General features: G+C 40.9%; 1 protein-coding gene across 3 annotated transcripts in view; it reads left to right on the forward strand.

The window, feature by feature from the left end:
• Window positions 1-13,946, forward strand: part of CTIF (cap binding complex dependent translation initiation factor) — a 484,134-nt gene that overhangs the window by 123,003 nt on the left and 347,185 nt on the right. For all 3 annotated transcript variants that reach the window (XM_027869083.1, XM_027869084.1, XM_027869085.1), the window contains exons 3-4: window positions 2,990-3,212; window positions 11,815-11,886. In XM_027869083.1, the coding sequence (XP_027724884.1) occupies window positions 3,033-3,212; window positions 11,815-11,886 (252 nt within the window). In that variant the 5' untranslated portion in view covers window positions 2,990-3,032. The remainder of the gene's footprint in view (window positions 1-2,989; window positions 3,213-11,814; window positions 11,887-13,946) is intronic.

Genomic DNA, 13,946 nt, shown 5'->3' on the forward strand with positions numbered 1-13,946 from the left:
GGATGGATAGCAAGGCCCAGAGGCCCTTGCATTATATCAGTAGGTCAAATGACAGTGCCAGGGTCTGCAGGGCATGGAAATAGGACAAGTGCTAATATCCGGTGGCCCTCTATCTTGTTGGAAGGAATGGTGTTGGTGGATCCAATCTCAGCAACCAAGCCATGTAAGCGCAGTCAGTCTGTATGAGTTCTGGGCAGTCCAAGTTGGGGAAGAGGTTAAAAGAGGAGAGCAAGGAGGGAAGATACAATCTATTTAAAACCATGTGTTAACTTCCCAGGACCTCAGTTTTCTCATCTGTAAAGTGAAGAGATTGAACTCGAAGTCTTCAGAGGTTCCTCCCATCTCTAGAACTATAATCCTATGTCGTTTGGGGACTGGATGCCTAGAAAAACGGTACAATATAGAGAAACTGGGAGCAGGGGAAGCTTTGGGGGTGATTTCATTTTTAACTGCTGAGTTTGAGGTGCAAACTGTTATCCAGATGAAGATCAGTTACTCAGTCAATGAACATTTAATCAAGCACAGTGCTTGGCACTAGAGGTTACAATGACAGAAATGAAACAGTCTGTGCCCTCCAGGAGTTTTTATATATATATATATATATATTTTTTTTTAATTTATTTATTTTTAGTTTTCATCATTCACTTCCACAAGATTTTGAATTCTAGATTTTCTCCCTATCTCATTCCTCCCCCCACCCCAAGATGGCATGCATTCTGTGTATCCCATCCCTTAATCTTCCCTCCCTTCTATCTCTCCCTGCCCTTCTCTTATCTCCTTCCCCTTCTATTTTCCTGTAGGGCAGGATAGAATTCCATACCCAATTGAGTGTGTATTTTATTCCCTCCTTAAGCCAAATCCTATGAGAATAAGATTCACTCATTCCCTCTCACCTTCCCCTGTTTCCCCTCTACTATAAAAGCCTTTTCTTGTCTGTTTCATGTGAAATAATTTAGCCCATTCTACCTCTCCCTTTCTCCTACTCCTAGTATAATCCTCTCTCACCCCTTAATTATTCAAGGAGTTTATATTTTATCAGGAGGAAGTAATATGTTGCATATATAAAGTATAGTATAGAGATAGGGAGTGGACCTACAATTTCATTGGTATGAGGAACTTTGAGGTGAGGAAATTCTCTCTACTAATGCAGGCCAGTACCATCTCTACAACTTATGTCCTTAGAGACTTGCCCAGAGTACTGAATGTTTTAAGTGATTGCCTAGGGTTGTAAAAATTAGCATGTGTCAGAGGCAGGACCTGAACCTAGGTCTTCCTGACTTTGGGGCCAGCTCTGTATCCACTAAGCCATGCTTTTATATATAAACAGAACATATACAACGTAAAGAAAAAGTCCCAGAGCTGGGAACTGAACCCAGGGCTTCAGATTCCATATTTGGTTCTTTCTTCAGTGCTTTGTTAGGAGGAGACAACAAATGCATCTATAAATAATATACAAAATATAGGAGAGGGATGGAAATTGGAACTTTGATTTCATTGGTACGGGGAACTCCCTTTACCAATGCAGGTTGGCATCTACTCTTTAACTTACAGTTTTGGAGAGTTGTCTAGATCAATGAGTGGTTAAATGACTTGTCCAGGTTCATCTGAGAGTAGTGTCATGGTGGCCAAGAGAAGAGAGAGTATCCATAAGGAGGGAGTTGACAGCAGTCTTAAATGCTATGGAATGGTCAAGGAGAGTGAAGACTGAGAAAATAACATTGGGCTTGGCAAGTAGGTCATTGGTGCCCTTGAAGAGAGGAGTGTCAGTAGAATAATGGGGTCGTCCATAAAATAAGAAGAATAACACTCCTCCTACCTTTCAAGTGCTCTTGCAGGGATTAATAATAGTAATAGCATGTTTCTATAGAACTTTAAGACCTACAAAATGCTTACCTCCTATGAGAGGTAATATCTCCATTTTATGTTAGAAAAATAAAGCCCAGAAAAACAGCAGCATGTGACAGTAAAGTTCATCAATACCATTATTAGGTCTGTTTCCCAAGGTGATCAGAGAAAAATGAAAAGAACATATGTGTTCTAAAATGTTTATAGCAGCTCTCTTTGTGGTGGCAAAGAACTGGAAATTGCAGAGACATCCATCAGTTGGGGATTGGCTGAACAAGTTGTGGTGTGTGATTGTGATAGAATACTACTGTGCTGTAAAAAATGATGAGCAAGATGATTTCAGCAAAACATGGAAAGATTTGCATGAAATAATGCGGAGTGAAACAGGCACAACCAAGAGAGCATTGTATTCAGTAACAGCAATATTGTTTGAAGAGCAATACTATAAATGACTAAGAGCTATTCTGTGTTATGTGATCATTCAAATCAACCCCAAAGGACTTATGAAGGAAAGTGCAATCCACCTCCAGAGAAAGAACTGAGATGTGGAAGTATGTATTGTATGGTTCCAGATAGATATAGACATAGATATCTGTAAATATCTATATCAAATGTTGGCCTTCTAATGTAAGGTAAAATGTAACAAAAAATAAAATTAAAAAATTAATTAAAAAACAAAACAAAACAAAACAACACCACTGCTTCTGGAATCAAAAGACCTGGGCTCAGATCTTTCTGATGATGTTCACCTGAATGATCTTGGTCAAGGCATTTAACCTCCAGGGACCTCATTTTCTTCATTTGTAACATAAGGGGATTGGATGAGTTGATCTCCAAGGTTCCTGCCATCCCTAGACCTGTGATCCTACTGTACAAAGATAAAATCGCTTGCTCATTGTCACACATCTGGTTAAGTGTCAGAGCCAGTTTTCAAGCCTAGGTCTCCCAACACTATGCCCAGTAATCTTTCCATGATGCCATGCTTCCGCTCTGAGCAAAAGAATAATGGATGTAAAATTGCTTTGAAAAGTAGAAAGTGCCTTGTCCGTGTAAGTGCCTCTTACACACATGGGAAGAATTTCATGCCTGTCTTGTCTGTTCTCTCTTCCTCTCCCCCCCCCCCACCTCCTCCCTTTCCCACCAGCTCTCCCTCAGGCTTCTTCCCTCTGGGCTTCTGAGCAGTTGTGATGGAGAACTCCTCAGCAGCTTCAGCCTCCTCCGAGGCAGGGAGCAGCCGTTCTCAGGAGATCGAGGAGCTGGAGCGCTTCATTGACAGCTATGTGCTCGAGTATCAGGTGCAGGGCCTCCTGACCGACAAGACTGAGGGCGATGGGGAGAGCGAGAAGACGCAGTCCAACGTCTCCCAGGTGAGGCAGCCCTTAGGGGGCATGGGAAGAGCAGCAGGGTGGTCTGTTCTCCCATACTGGTGGTTCTTGGGATTTAATATTTAGGAAAGACCTGGAATATTGGGACGGGGCAGTGGATAGTCATTACAGTGAGCTCAGTGGCCGTGTCATGTATTTATCACAGTGAGTGCTAGATCAGTGGTTCTCAGCGGGTGGTCTGAACACCCCTGAGGGTTCCTGAGAACAATTCAGAGGGTCCTTGATGTTAAAACTATTTTTACAATAGTACTAAAACTAATTATAATATTAGTACTGATAGGTAGTAATATATTACTATATTAACTAATTAATTAACAACTAATACTAATTTTCCTATTAAAATATTCTTCCATTTCCCAACTACATAGCTATGTGAGGACAGATTTTTTTCATATAGTTCAACCAAAACAATATATCACAACAGATTAAATGCAGAAGCAGGTAGAAAAATCCAGCTATCTTTTATTAAACTAGACATTAAAGAGATTTGCAAAAATATAAAAGACAATATTACTCTTCTCACTAATTTTTTTTGGAAAATACAGTTATTTTTCATAAAACTTTATTTACAGTGACATATAATGGGTTTACTGTCGTTTTGAAATGAATTAGTAAATATTTTAAAATTTCTGTTTAATTTCTAATACAGTAAATACTGATAAATGTAACCCACATAAACAAAAGCTTTTGAGGTCAAAGTAATTTTTAAGAGAGTAAGGTGGTCTTGATCTGAGACCAAAAAGTTTGGAGAACCACTGCTGCTGTTGATAATGTGCACTAATGGAACAACACTGTGTGGAATAGCAGATAATCCAGAAGGCCTTTATATTTAGCTGTGTAATGCAGTCAGAAAAATCATGCTCATATGCTCTGAGACAGTTGGGTGCTTCCCCTATCCTATCCCTCCCCCACAACCACCCATGCCTTCTTGTACTTTCCCAACTGTTAAAATGGTTAGTAATCCTCAGTCTTAGAAGATGAACCCAGATTCTGGTCCAAGACCCCTCACTTTTTCTTTCTGGGATCATGGGCCCTAAAAGTTGACTTTTCATTGTTTCTATCTCCTTATTATCAAGTCTGATTTACACTGAGGTGTAAACAATGCTTATGATATACAATCTAATAGCCATCATTCACTTTGAGGCTTGGCCATGGCCTTCTCCCCTCCCCCACTCACCTGGGTTATAACATTTTGTGACTTTTTGTGACCTTGTTTGGGGTTTTTTGTTTTTTTGGGGGGGGAGGGAGGAAGAAGGGGCAAAAATACTGGAATGGTTTGCCATCTCCTCCAGCTCATTTGGTTAAGTGACTTGCCCAGGGTCACCCAGCTAGTAAGTGACTGAGGCCAGATTTGAACTCAGGAAGATGAGTCTTCCTGACTTCAGGCCCTGAGCTCTATGCACTATGGCGCCACCTAGCGACCCTATGTGTGTATATGTGTGCATATGTATGTGTGTGTGTATATATACACACATATACATAATATACATATATAGCTCAAAAGCATTTCCTTTAAAGCTGGAGCAATAAGAGTTGGGTTTTTGTTTGTTTTTAACTTTTTGTTTAGTTACTTAGAAACCCTTGGATTTTACCCGTTGGGCTCTTAGAGTAGTTCCATTCACAGGCTTATGTAAATTCTTAACTAACCAACTATTCCTATCCTCCTCCCCCACTCCCTCTTCCCAAGAAAAAACAAGAAAAATACAAAACAGGCATAATGTTCCCATTGCTCAAAAATAAAAATCGTTCTCCTCCAGCACACAAGTCATCCCTTAATTTCACAATGGACACTCTTTTTTTTATAGGGGTTGTGTCAGAGGGAAGGGAACAGGAGAGAATTTAGATAATATTCATGTTTGTCTAAACCCGGGGTGGGGAAACGTTGTACTTGAGGCCACATGTGGCTGCAGGTTCCCTACCCCTGGACTAAACTCTCTTCTGCAGCTGTAGACTCTTCCCATAGGTTCTGTTCTCTAAAGCCTCACCTAAACATCCTGATGTTTCTCTCCCTTCCCCTTCTCTATCAGAAGACTCCCTGAGTTTTGCCAATTGTTTTCCTTCCTCTGAGAGAGCTTAAAGAATGTATGAACTTCCAGGAATGCTGCTTGCCGCTGGAGCTGCCGTACTGTCTGTGCCCTCTTTAGACAGGAGGCAGGCTCTTCTCAACACGTCCCTCTGGAGCGTGCAGGGCTTGCCTAACGTCATGTAGGCAGGAGTAGCAGAGCCCAGGCTCGCTGATTCTCTATCCAGGGCTTGTTCCAGTGCACCATAGCAGCATTTTTAATGAGAAGTCAAAGGAATCACCAAATTTTAGGGTTGTTAGAGACTTCAGTGGCTCTTTAGTTCATTCCCCACTCAAAAGAGAGTCATGACTGTCTCAAACCCCACACATGGTCATCTAGCAGCCTTTGCTTGAAGACTGCTGGTAAGGAGGGTGCTCCTCCCTCCAAAGGCAGCCCGTTACAATTTTAAATAGTTCAGAACGTCAGCAAGTTTTTCCTCATGTCAAACCTAAGCGAGTCTTTTTGCAATTTCTCTGCCTTCCTCTCAGTTCTGTCATCTGGAACAAAACACACTGAATTCCTTTTGCAAATGGCAACCCTGCAGGTCCTTGAATATAGGCACAGTATATTATGTCTTAGTCTTCTACTCCAAGCCTATCCTCAGACTACCCTGATGGTGGCATAGGCTGGAAGCCCTGCACCATTCTGCTTGCTCTCTTCTCAGCGCTCTCCAGTTCTCAAACCATGGTACCCAGAACTAACCACAGCATTCCTGATGTGGTCCTAGAAAGGAGCTGTACAGTACAGTTATCATCTTTGTATTCTTGGAAGCTGTGCCTCTTTAAATGAGTGAGCTAAGGGGCAGCTAAGGTGTACAGTGGATAGAGCACTGGCCCTGTACTCAAGAGGACCAGAGTTCAAATCCAGCTTCAGACACGTACTGGCTGTGTGATCCTGGGCAAGTCACTTAACCCCAACTGCCTCAAATAAAATGAACAAATAAATAAACGGTGGCTCAGTGAAGACTGAATTCAAATATGACCTTAGACACTTAGGGCAGCGAGGTGGTACAGTGGATAGAGCATGAAACCTGGAGTCAGGAAGTCCTGAGTTAAAATCTAGCCTCAGGTATTTACTAGCTGTGTGACCCTGGGCAAGTCACTTAACCCTATTTGCCTTAGTTTCCTCATCTGCAAAATGAGCGGGAAAAGAAAATGGCAAGCCGCTCCAAGGGTCACCCTGCAGGACCCTAAGCAAGTCACTCAGCCTATCTTTGCCTCAGCTTCCTCACTTGTAAAATGGGGATAACAATAGTACCTACTTCCCACAGTTGTGAGGATCAAGTGAGATAATATTTGTAAAGTGCTTAGTACAGTGCCTGGCACATAGTAGGCACTGCATAAATGCGATTAATAATTTGTTGTTGTTGTTCAACCATTTTCAGTCATGTCTGACTCTTCATGACCCTATTTGGGTTTTTCTTGGCAAAGCTGCTGGAGTGTTTTGCCATTTCCTTCTCCAGCTATTAATCATAATGCTGCTTAAGATCGCAGTAGGACATTTGCCTGCTATGTCACACTGTTGACTCATGGTAATCCACTAAAACTCCCTGAACTTTCTCAAACAAGCCACTATCTAACTTTGCTTTCTTCATCTTGTACCTGTAAAGTTGATTTTTTTTGGACCTCTAAGGACAAGACTTTAAAGTTAACCTATTGATTTTCTTATTAGATTCAGTTCCTTGTTTCAGCCTGTCAGGATCTTTTTTGAATCCTGACTTTGTCACCCAGTGTGTCAGTTCTCTTGGTTCTGAGTCCTCTGAACATTTGATAAGCATGCCATCTATGATTTCATCCAAGTCCATTGATTTAAAATAGTACTGGACCAGGAACTGTTCTTCCAGGGCAATCCACCGGAGACTTCCTTCCAAAATGATATTAAACCCTTCATGACTACTCTTTGAGTCTGGTCATTTGACTAAAGCCATTTAATTGTAATGTCCTTTAGTCTCCATCCCTCCATCTTTTCCTCAAGAATTGCATGAGAAATCTTGTCAAATACTTTACTGAAATGCTTTAGATTAACTTTATCTCTAGCCTTTCTTTGATCTACCAGTTGAGTGACTAGAGAGCAGGAATGTACTACTTCCAAAGGCATCCCATTACAATTTTAAGTAACTCTAATTGTTAAAAAGTTTTTCCTCACATCAAGCCTTTTTGCAGTTTCTGTCTATTCCTTGTTCTATTTCTGCCATCTGGAACAAAAGCGTTTCTTTGATCTACCAGTTTAGAAACCCTGTCAGAAAAGAAAATAGATTTAATTTGGTATGTCCTGTTCTTACTGAAGCCCTGAAGCTTCTTGGAGATCATTGCTTCCTTTTCTACACCTTCTGGAATCATCTTTTAAATATAATCCATCCTAGAATTTTGCCTGAAATCCAAGTTAAGCTTACTGGTCTAGAGTTTTCCATCTCTGTTTTCTTCCTTTATTTTGAAAATCAGGAAAATATTTTGACTTTCCCCATTCTTTCAGGACTTCTCCTACTCTCCACAATCTTTCAAGGATTACTGACAGTACCTTAGCAATCACATCTGCTGATTTTTTCAGTAGCGAAGATGTAATTCAGAACATGAGGTGAAATTTGAGACACCAGAAGAGGAAAGAATGCAGAAAGAAAAGTGATTTTTGAATACTTCTAGGAGTCATTCTAGGAGAGAAATAGGTCCCTGAGGTGAATAGAGAACACACACATAGTAGATTTTTTGATTTGAGGTTGTATCTTTCTGCTTAATATGTGAGTTTAATCCAGTTCAGCTCCAGAGATAAGTGAGGGGAATTTTCCCACTCCCTGTCTCTCCAACACAAAGCTTGGTGATTTTCCAGTGTGGTCTTTTTAGAAAGACCATCAAACATTTTTTCTTTAGGGATGTTCTATAATTTCACAGAATTTGAGGGTTGGAAGGACTCCTAGAGGTCAAGTTCAATAGATAGCCTCTTCCTTCCTCAAGGAAAGAAAGAATTCCCTTTCCATTATACCAGACAAATAGTCATCCTGCCTCTGCCTAAAGATTTTTTAAAATTAAATTGTTATTTTTATTCTGCATTTAATAAACATTCATTGGAATGGGCATTTGCCTATACATAGTAGAACAGGAAAAAAAAGGGTTATTACACAAAATTACAGGCTTTTTTATGTATACCTAACTTTTTATTTTTATTTTTTGTTAGGCTGCTAGGTGGCACAGTGTATAAAATGTTGGACCTGAATTCAGGGAGACCTGATTTCAAGTTTGACCTTAGATACTTACTAGCTGTGTGATGCTGGGCAAGTTACGCAATCTTTGTCTTGTCAAATTATATTGGGGTGGGAGAGGGGGGAGGCTTTGTCCTTGATTCAGAGTCTCCTGCATACTCCAGGTCTAGTGTTTCTGGAAAATACAGCAACTCAAAAAGACAAGTTCAAGGGACTCCTTGAGGTTCCTTACCAGCCTCAACTTCCATTTTTCTTTTTATTCCTACTATATTTCTGTCTCCCCTTGGACTCCCCAAACCACCCCCATTGGAAAAAAGAAACAAAAACCAAAGCCTTTGTAACATATGTGCACGGTTAAATTCCCATATTGTACGTGTCCATAATTTCTGTCTCATCCTGCATCTTGAATCCATCACCTGTCTGTTAAGAGGTGGGTTCCAGTTGAAGATCTTCCATGAGAAGATGGAACCCAGAACCAATGAAGGCAGCCTGTTGCACTTTTGAGTAGCTCTAATTGTTGGAATTGAAGGATTTTTTCCCCTTCTATTAAGCCTTACATTCTCAACTTCCACCTTAGTCCTAACTGACCATAAGCACAACAAATCTAATCACTCTGACACCTCGTAGCCCTTCAGTCATCTGACTATACTTCTCATTCTCTGTCCCTTATTTTTGTCCTGCTAAACATCCTCTCTTTCTTCTTTACCCTGTCCTCAGATGGTATAGACTCCAGGCTGTTTACTATCCTGTTTAGTCTTCTTTGGGCTTTTTCCAGCTTACCAGTAGTAAAATTCTTAAAATTTGATGTCCAGAACTGAACAGATGAAATCTAACTAGGGCAGAATGCAATGGGATTCTTACCTCCCTAGGCCTAGACAATATGCTTTTTTTAAATGAATCCTAAGATTTTATTAGCTCTCTTGGGTGCCTTAGCACGTTGATGACTTATATTGGCTTTGCAGGACACTAAAACCCCAGACCTTCTTCAGACAAACTGCAATCTAGGCACTCCTCCCCCAAATTTCAACAGTTTTGGCTGACTTCAAATCATTTATTTCTTATGGGAGAAGAATGTTCCTTAGTGTTTCTTTGTAACACACAGTGCTATAGTTGAACTTAAACTCCTAGGTTTTAATTGACTGGTCAACAAATATATATAAAATTACTTTCTAGCTACAAAATATTATATAACTGTAAGATCTATTCTTACAGTCTAATGATCTGTCTGGGACATACAGCTCATCGCAGAGATGGGATTTGAATCCAGATCTCCTGATTCCATTTTAGGATGATGTCTCCTAAACTCAGCATATCCAAAGCTGAACTCATTAACTTTTTCCTCTGACCTTCCCTTCTTAACTTCTTTATTACTGTTAGGGAACCATTATCCTCTAAGTCCCTAAGGTCTGTAACCTAGGTGTGACTCCTCATTCTTTCTCAGCCCCTACATCCAATCCATTGGCAAGTTTTGTCATTTCTACCTTTGAGATATCTATACCTATATCTCTATATCCATCTATATCTAGGTATCTGTGTGTGTATGTATGTATGTATGTATGTATCTATCTGTCTATCTATATGCCTCTTTCTCTCCTCTGACACTGCTACCACCCTGCTTCAGGCCCTCACAGCTCATACCTGGATTATCGAAGTAGCCTTCTGGTTGTTCTCCTTGCTTCACGTCTCCCTGCTCCAATCCAGTCTCCACTGATCTGTGAAATTGATCCTCCTAAAGCAAATGCCTGACCATGTCAAACTTCTGTTTAATAAACTCCAGTGGTTTCCTGTCGCCTCCAGGATCAAATATAAAATTCTCTGTTTGGCTCTTAAAGCCCGTCACAACCTGGCCCCTTCCAACCTTTTCTTCCTTCTTATGCCTTCCTTCCCTCCATATATTTATTCTGTGATCCAGTGACACTGACCTTCTTGTTGTTCCTCAAATCCCCTCATTTGGGGCACTTTCACTGGCTCTTTCATGCTTTCAGTTCTCTTTAGTTTACATCTTATGGCTCTCCTGGCTTCCGTCAAGTTTCAGCCCAAATCCCACCTTCTGCAAGAAGACTTTCCTGATCATCCTTAACAGTGCCTCCCCTCTGAGATTACTCCAAATTGTCCTAAAAACTTTTAGTTTGTCCATCACCCTCATGACCAACGACGTCATACATCTGGAAGCTGGTTGACAGGGGTTGGGGTCTCTTCTGAATTGTATATGCATATATGCAGCCTTGAAGTGAGAGTTTGTGTCAGCAACATTAGCAGGAGTGACTGTTGATTTCAGTGCTTCAGAAAAGGCATAATTCCATCTCTAGGGGTCCTCCCTTTACTAATTACACCTTGGTAGATGGTTTCATAAATGCTGTAACCAGAAAAAAGTCTTCCCCTAAAGGCCAACCTTTTGATGATGAACCTATTTGAACTGAGCTGGGCTGGTCTTGACTCACGTGTACTTAATGCCTTTTCAACTTGCTAGGATCTCCCTGGGCCTGTGTTTTTTCAACATGGCCTTTGAGAATCCAGGGTCACTATACTATGATGGGGCATCAGAGATCTGTGTGACGGAATGGTCACTAGTCAGCATAATCCAAGAGGATACCTCTCCTCCTCACATCCCTTTTAGATATGAAGAGCCAAAATCTTTCAGACTGGCAAAGATACAGTTAATTCAGAAACCCATTTGCCTACCTAGTGAGAGTTTTCTGATGTTATAATTTATGCTGACTATCCTGGAACCTCTCTTACCATTGATGCTAGACAGAAAGGAATGGATTCCTGTTGAAACACAAAGCAAGTTTTCCTTCTATCTCTCCTAGATTTTTCTGAAGGATGCTGTCTTCACTCTGCTCCTTCTTGTTGGGAGAGATTTTCTGCATGGGCCCCCAAATCCTGCATGGGTTTCTTAGTAGCGAGCCAGTTCGATGTGACGTTGGCCGAATCTTATTTGCCTCAGGCAGCTTCCAAATGACGATGTAGACAAGTCATCAGTGGAAAGAGTTTCTACATTGGGACTTGCCTACAACAATAAAATCAGGGCCAGAGACATAAATGTGATTTATTCATTCCTTGAATACGTGTTGCTTGGAGATGGCCCATTAATGAGGCCGGGATAAGGAAGTCTGGAATTAAACACTTGGTGGGAGATAGATAACACATACTTAGAAGATCAAGTTGTTTTTCCTTGAAAAAAACATCTAGTGAGGAAGGGTTTCTAGTCGTAATGTCCAAATGAAGATGTGAAGGCAGAACGTGATCTTATGGATATAGATAGTCTGAATGTTATGAGTGGACAGGGCTGTCGTGTGACTTTGATCCCGATTTCTCCTCCTCACAGTGGCCTGTGGATTGCAATGACCAGTTGGATGGCAGTTGTTCATCCTCGCAAGGGAGAGGCCCCTCCCAACAGGTAAGGAGAAATCTCTTTTGCTTGGGTCAGCGTCTGCTCTGCTTCTGGTACTTTCTGCATGCTCCTGAGTGGACCAGCTGCTGAGGATGGTTCTCTTAGGGGACATCTCACCAGGCCAGTGAAGCCTTCATTGACCACCCCTCAGCCCCCCTCATCCCTTCCTTCCCCGAATTCACAGAACGTGAGGCAGAAGGGGCCTTTGGAATCATTTTACAGATGAGGCAACTGAGACTCCAACAGGGTGGGTGATTTGCTCATGTCACAGAGCTTGTTTGCAGAAGGGCCAGGACTAGAAATAAAACTGGACTTTTTGGCTTCCTTGTCTAATACAGTTGGCCCTTCTACTTACTTATCACTGATTGTCTCATACTGTTAATAAGCTTTTAAAGTAACTCTGTGAGTATTATGCATATTGAGTGCACATTTATAACCAAAATCAAATTGCTTCCCTTCTCAATGAGTGGGGAGGGGAGGGAGGGAGAGAATTTGGAACTTAAAATTTTAAAAAATGAATGTTAAAATTGTTTTTTCATGTAATTGGGGGAAATAAAATATTAAATATTGAAAAAGGAAAAAAAAACAAGTAGTCCATTAAAAAAAAAAAGAGGTTTACACATTGAGTAGTGGCTTGAACTAGATGACTTCTAAAGATCCTTCCAACTCTAGATCTGTGATTGTAGTTTCCTTGAAGTCAGATGTGTGATACAGACATTGAGGCAGCTGGGTTGTATAGTGGTTAGACTGCTAAATCCAGAGTCATATCCCTTTCTGAAAATGTAAGTTCTGTGAAGGCAGGGACCCATGTCCTACCAGGAGTGGGGAACCTGCAGCCTCATGTGGCCTTTTGACTGAGTCTATGTTTTACAGAACAAATCCTCTTATTGAGGGAATTTGTTCCATGAAGTTTGGATTCAAAGGGCCACACGTGAGGACCTAGAGAGCCACATGTGGCCTCGAGGCTACAGGTTTCCCACCCCTGATAGAACTTCAGAAATTGGCAAATGTTACACATCAGGACTTGATATACTGTTTTGTTGATTGTCTAGACTTAAGAAAGTGATGTTTTTCTTTCACAATATAACTAAAGTGGAAATATATTCAATATAATTGTACATGTATAACCTATATCAGATTACTTGCAGTCTTGGGGAGAGAGAAAAAAATTTGGAACTTAAGAAAGTGATGGAGAAAATATTATTAATGCAGTTAAATGTATAAGCATGTTACTATGCATACTTTTTTTTTTTCTGGAGAGCCTGTTGTAAAACATTTGCTGGCTCATTGCTGCTTTCCTACTTCTCGTGTATTGATTAACCCTTGGGCCTTGCTCTACCCCCTTTCAAAGTCTTAAAAGATTTGGAAGGAACCTTACAAATCACAGGAACCATCTAGTCACAGGAACCACAAACTTAGAGATAGAAGGGACCTTAGATGTCCTTCATTTTATAGATGAGGAAACTGAGGCCCAAGAAGGGGATATAACTTGTCTGAGGTCACACAGGTACTATGAAAGATAGGATTTGAACCCAGATTCTTTGATCCTAGGATCAAAGCTCTTTTCCATAGAACTTAGGTGACTTACTTCATGTCACATAAGTAGTATGTGACTGTGCAACAATTTGAACCCAGTGCCTCTGATTTCAGAAACAATACTTTTTGCCATTACAACATACTCCCCTGCCCTATTACTTTTATTTTATTTTTTTGCCTTATTACTTTTACCCTGAACCCTGTCCACTAAAACAGTGAGCCAGAAGAGTAACCTGTAAGTCCTGGTTGCCATTTTACCCCAGGTCTGCCCACCTGGGTTCTAAAGGCCAGTCATTATGGACAGAAGGCCAGTGATGAACTGGTCTTAGAGAGATAGGATGGGGACAGGAGTGGGGGTTGGAAGGTGAAAATTCAGGAATGACTCGGCAGGATTTGTAGCTATTTGGGAACAGAAGGATAAAATTACCTCATAGCAAGAAATAAGTGGGAAAGACTTTGTGGGGTTCCCTCTCTGGAACATGGAAATTATTACCTGCTACATTGCCGTGGCCTGTAGGCATAGAGCGAGA

This window comes from Vombatus ursinus, unplaced genomic scaffold (genome assembly GCF_900497805.2).
Source record: "Vombatus ursinus unplaced genomic scaffold, bare-nosed wombat genome assembly UNPS02014791.1, whole genome shotgun sequence".
NCBI lineage: Eukaryota > Metazoa > Chordata > Mammalia > Diprotodontia > Vombatidae > Vombatus > Vombatus ursinus.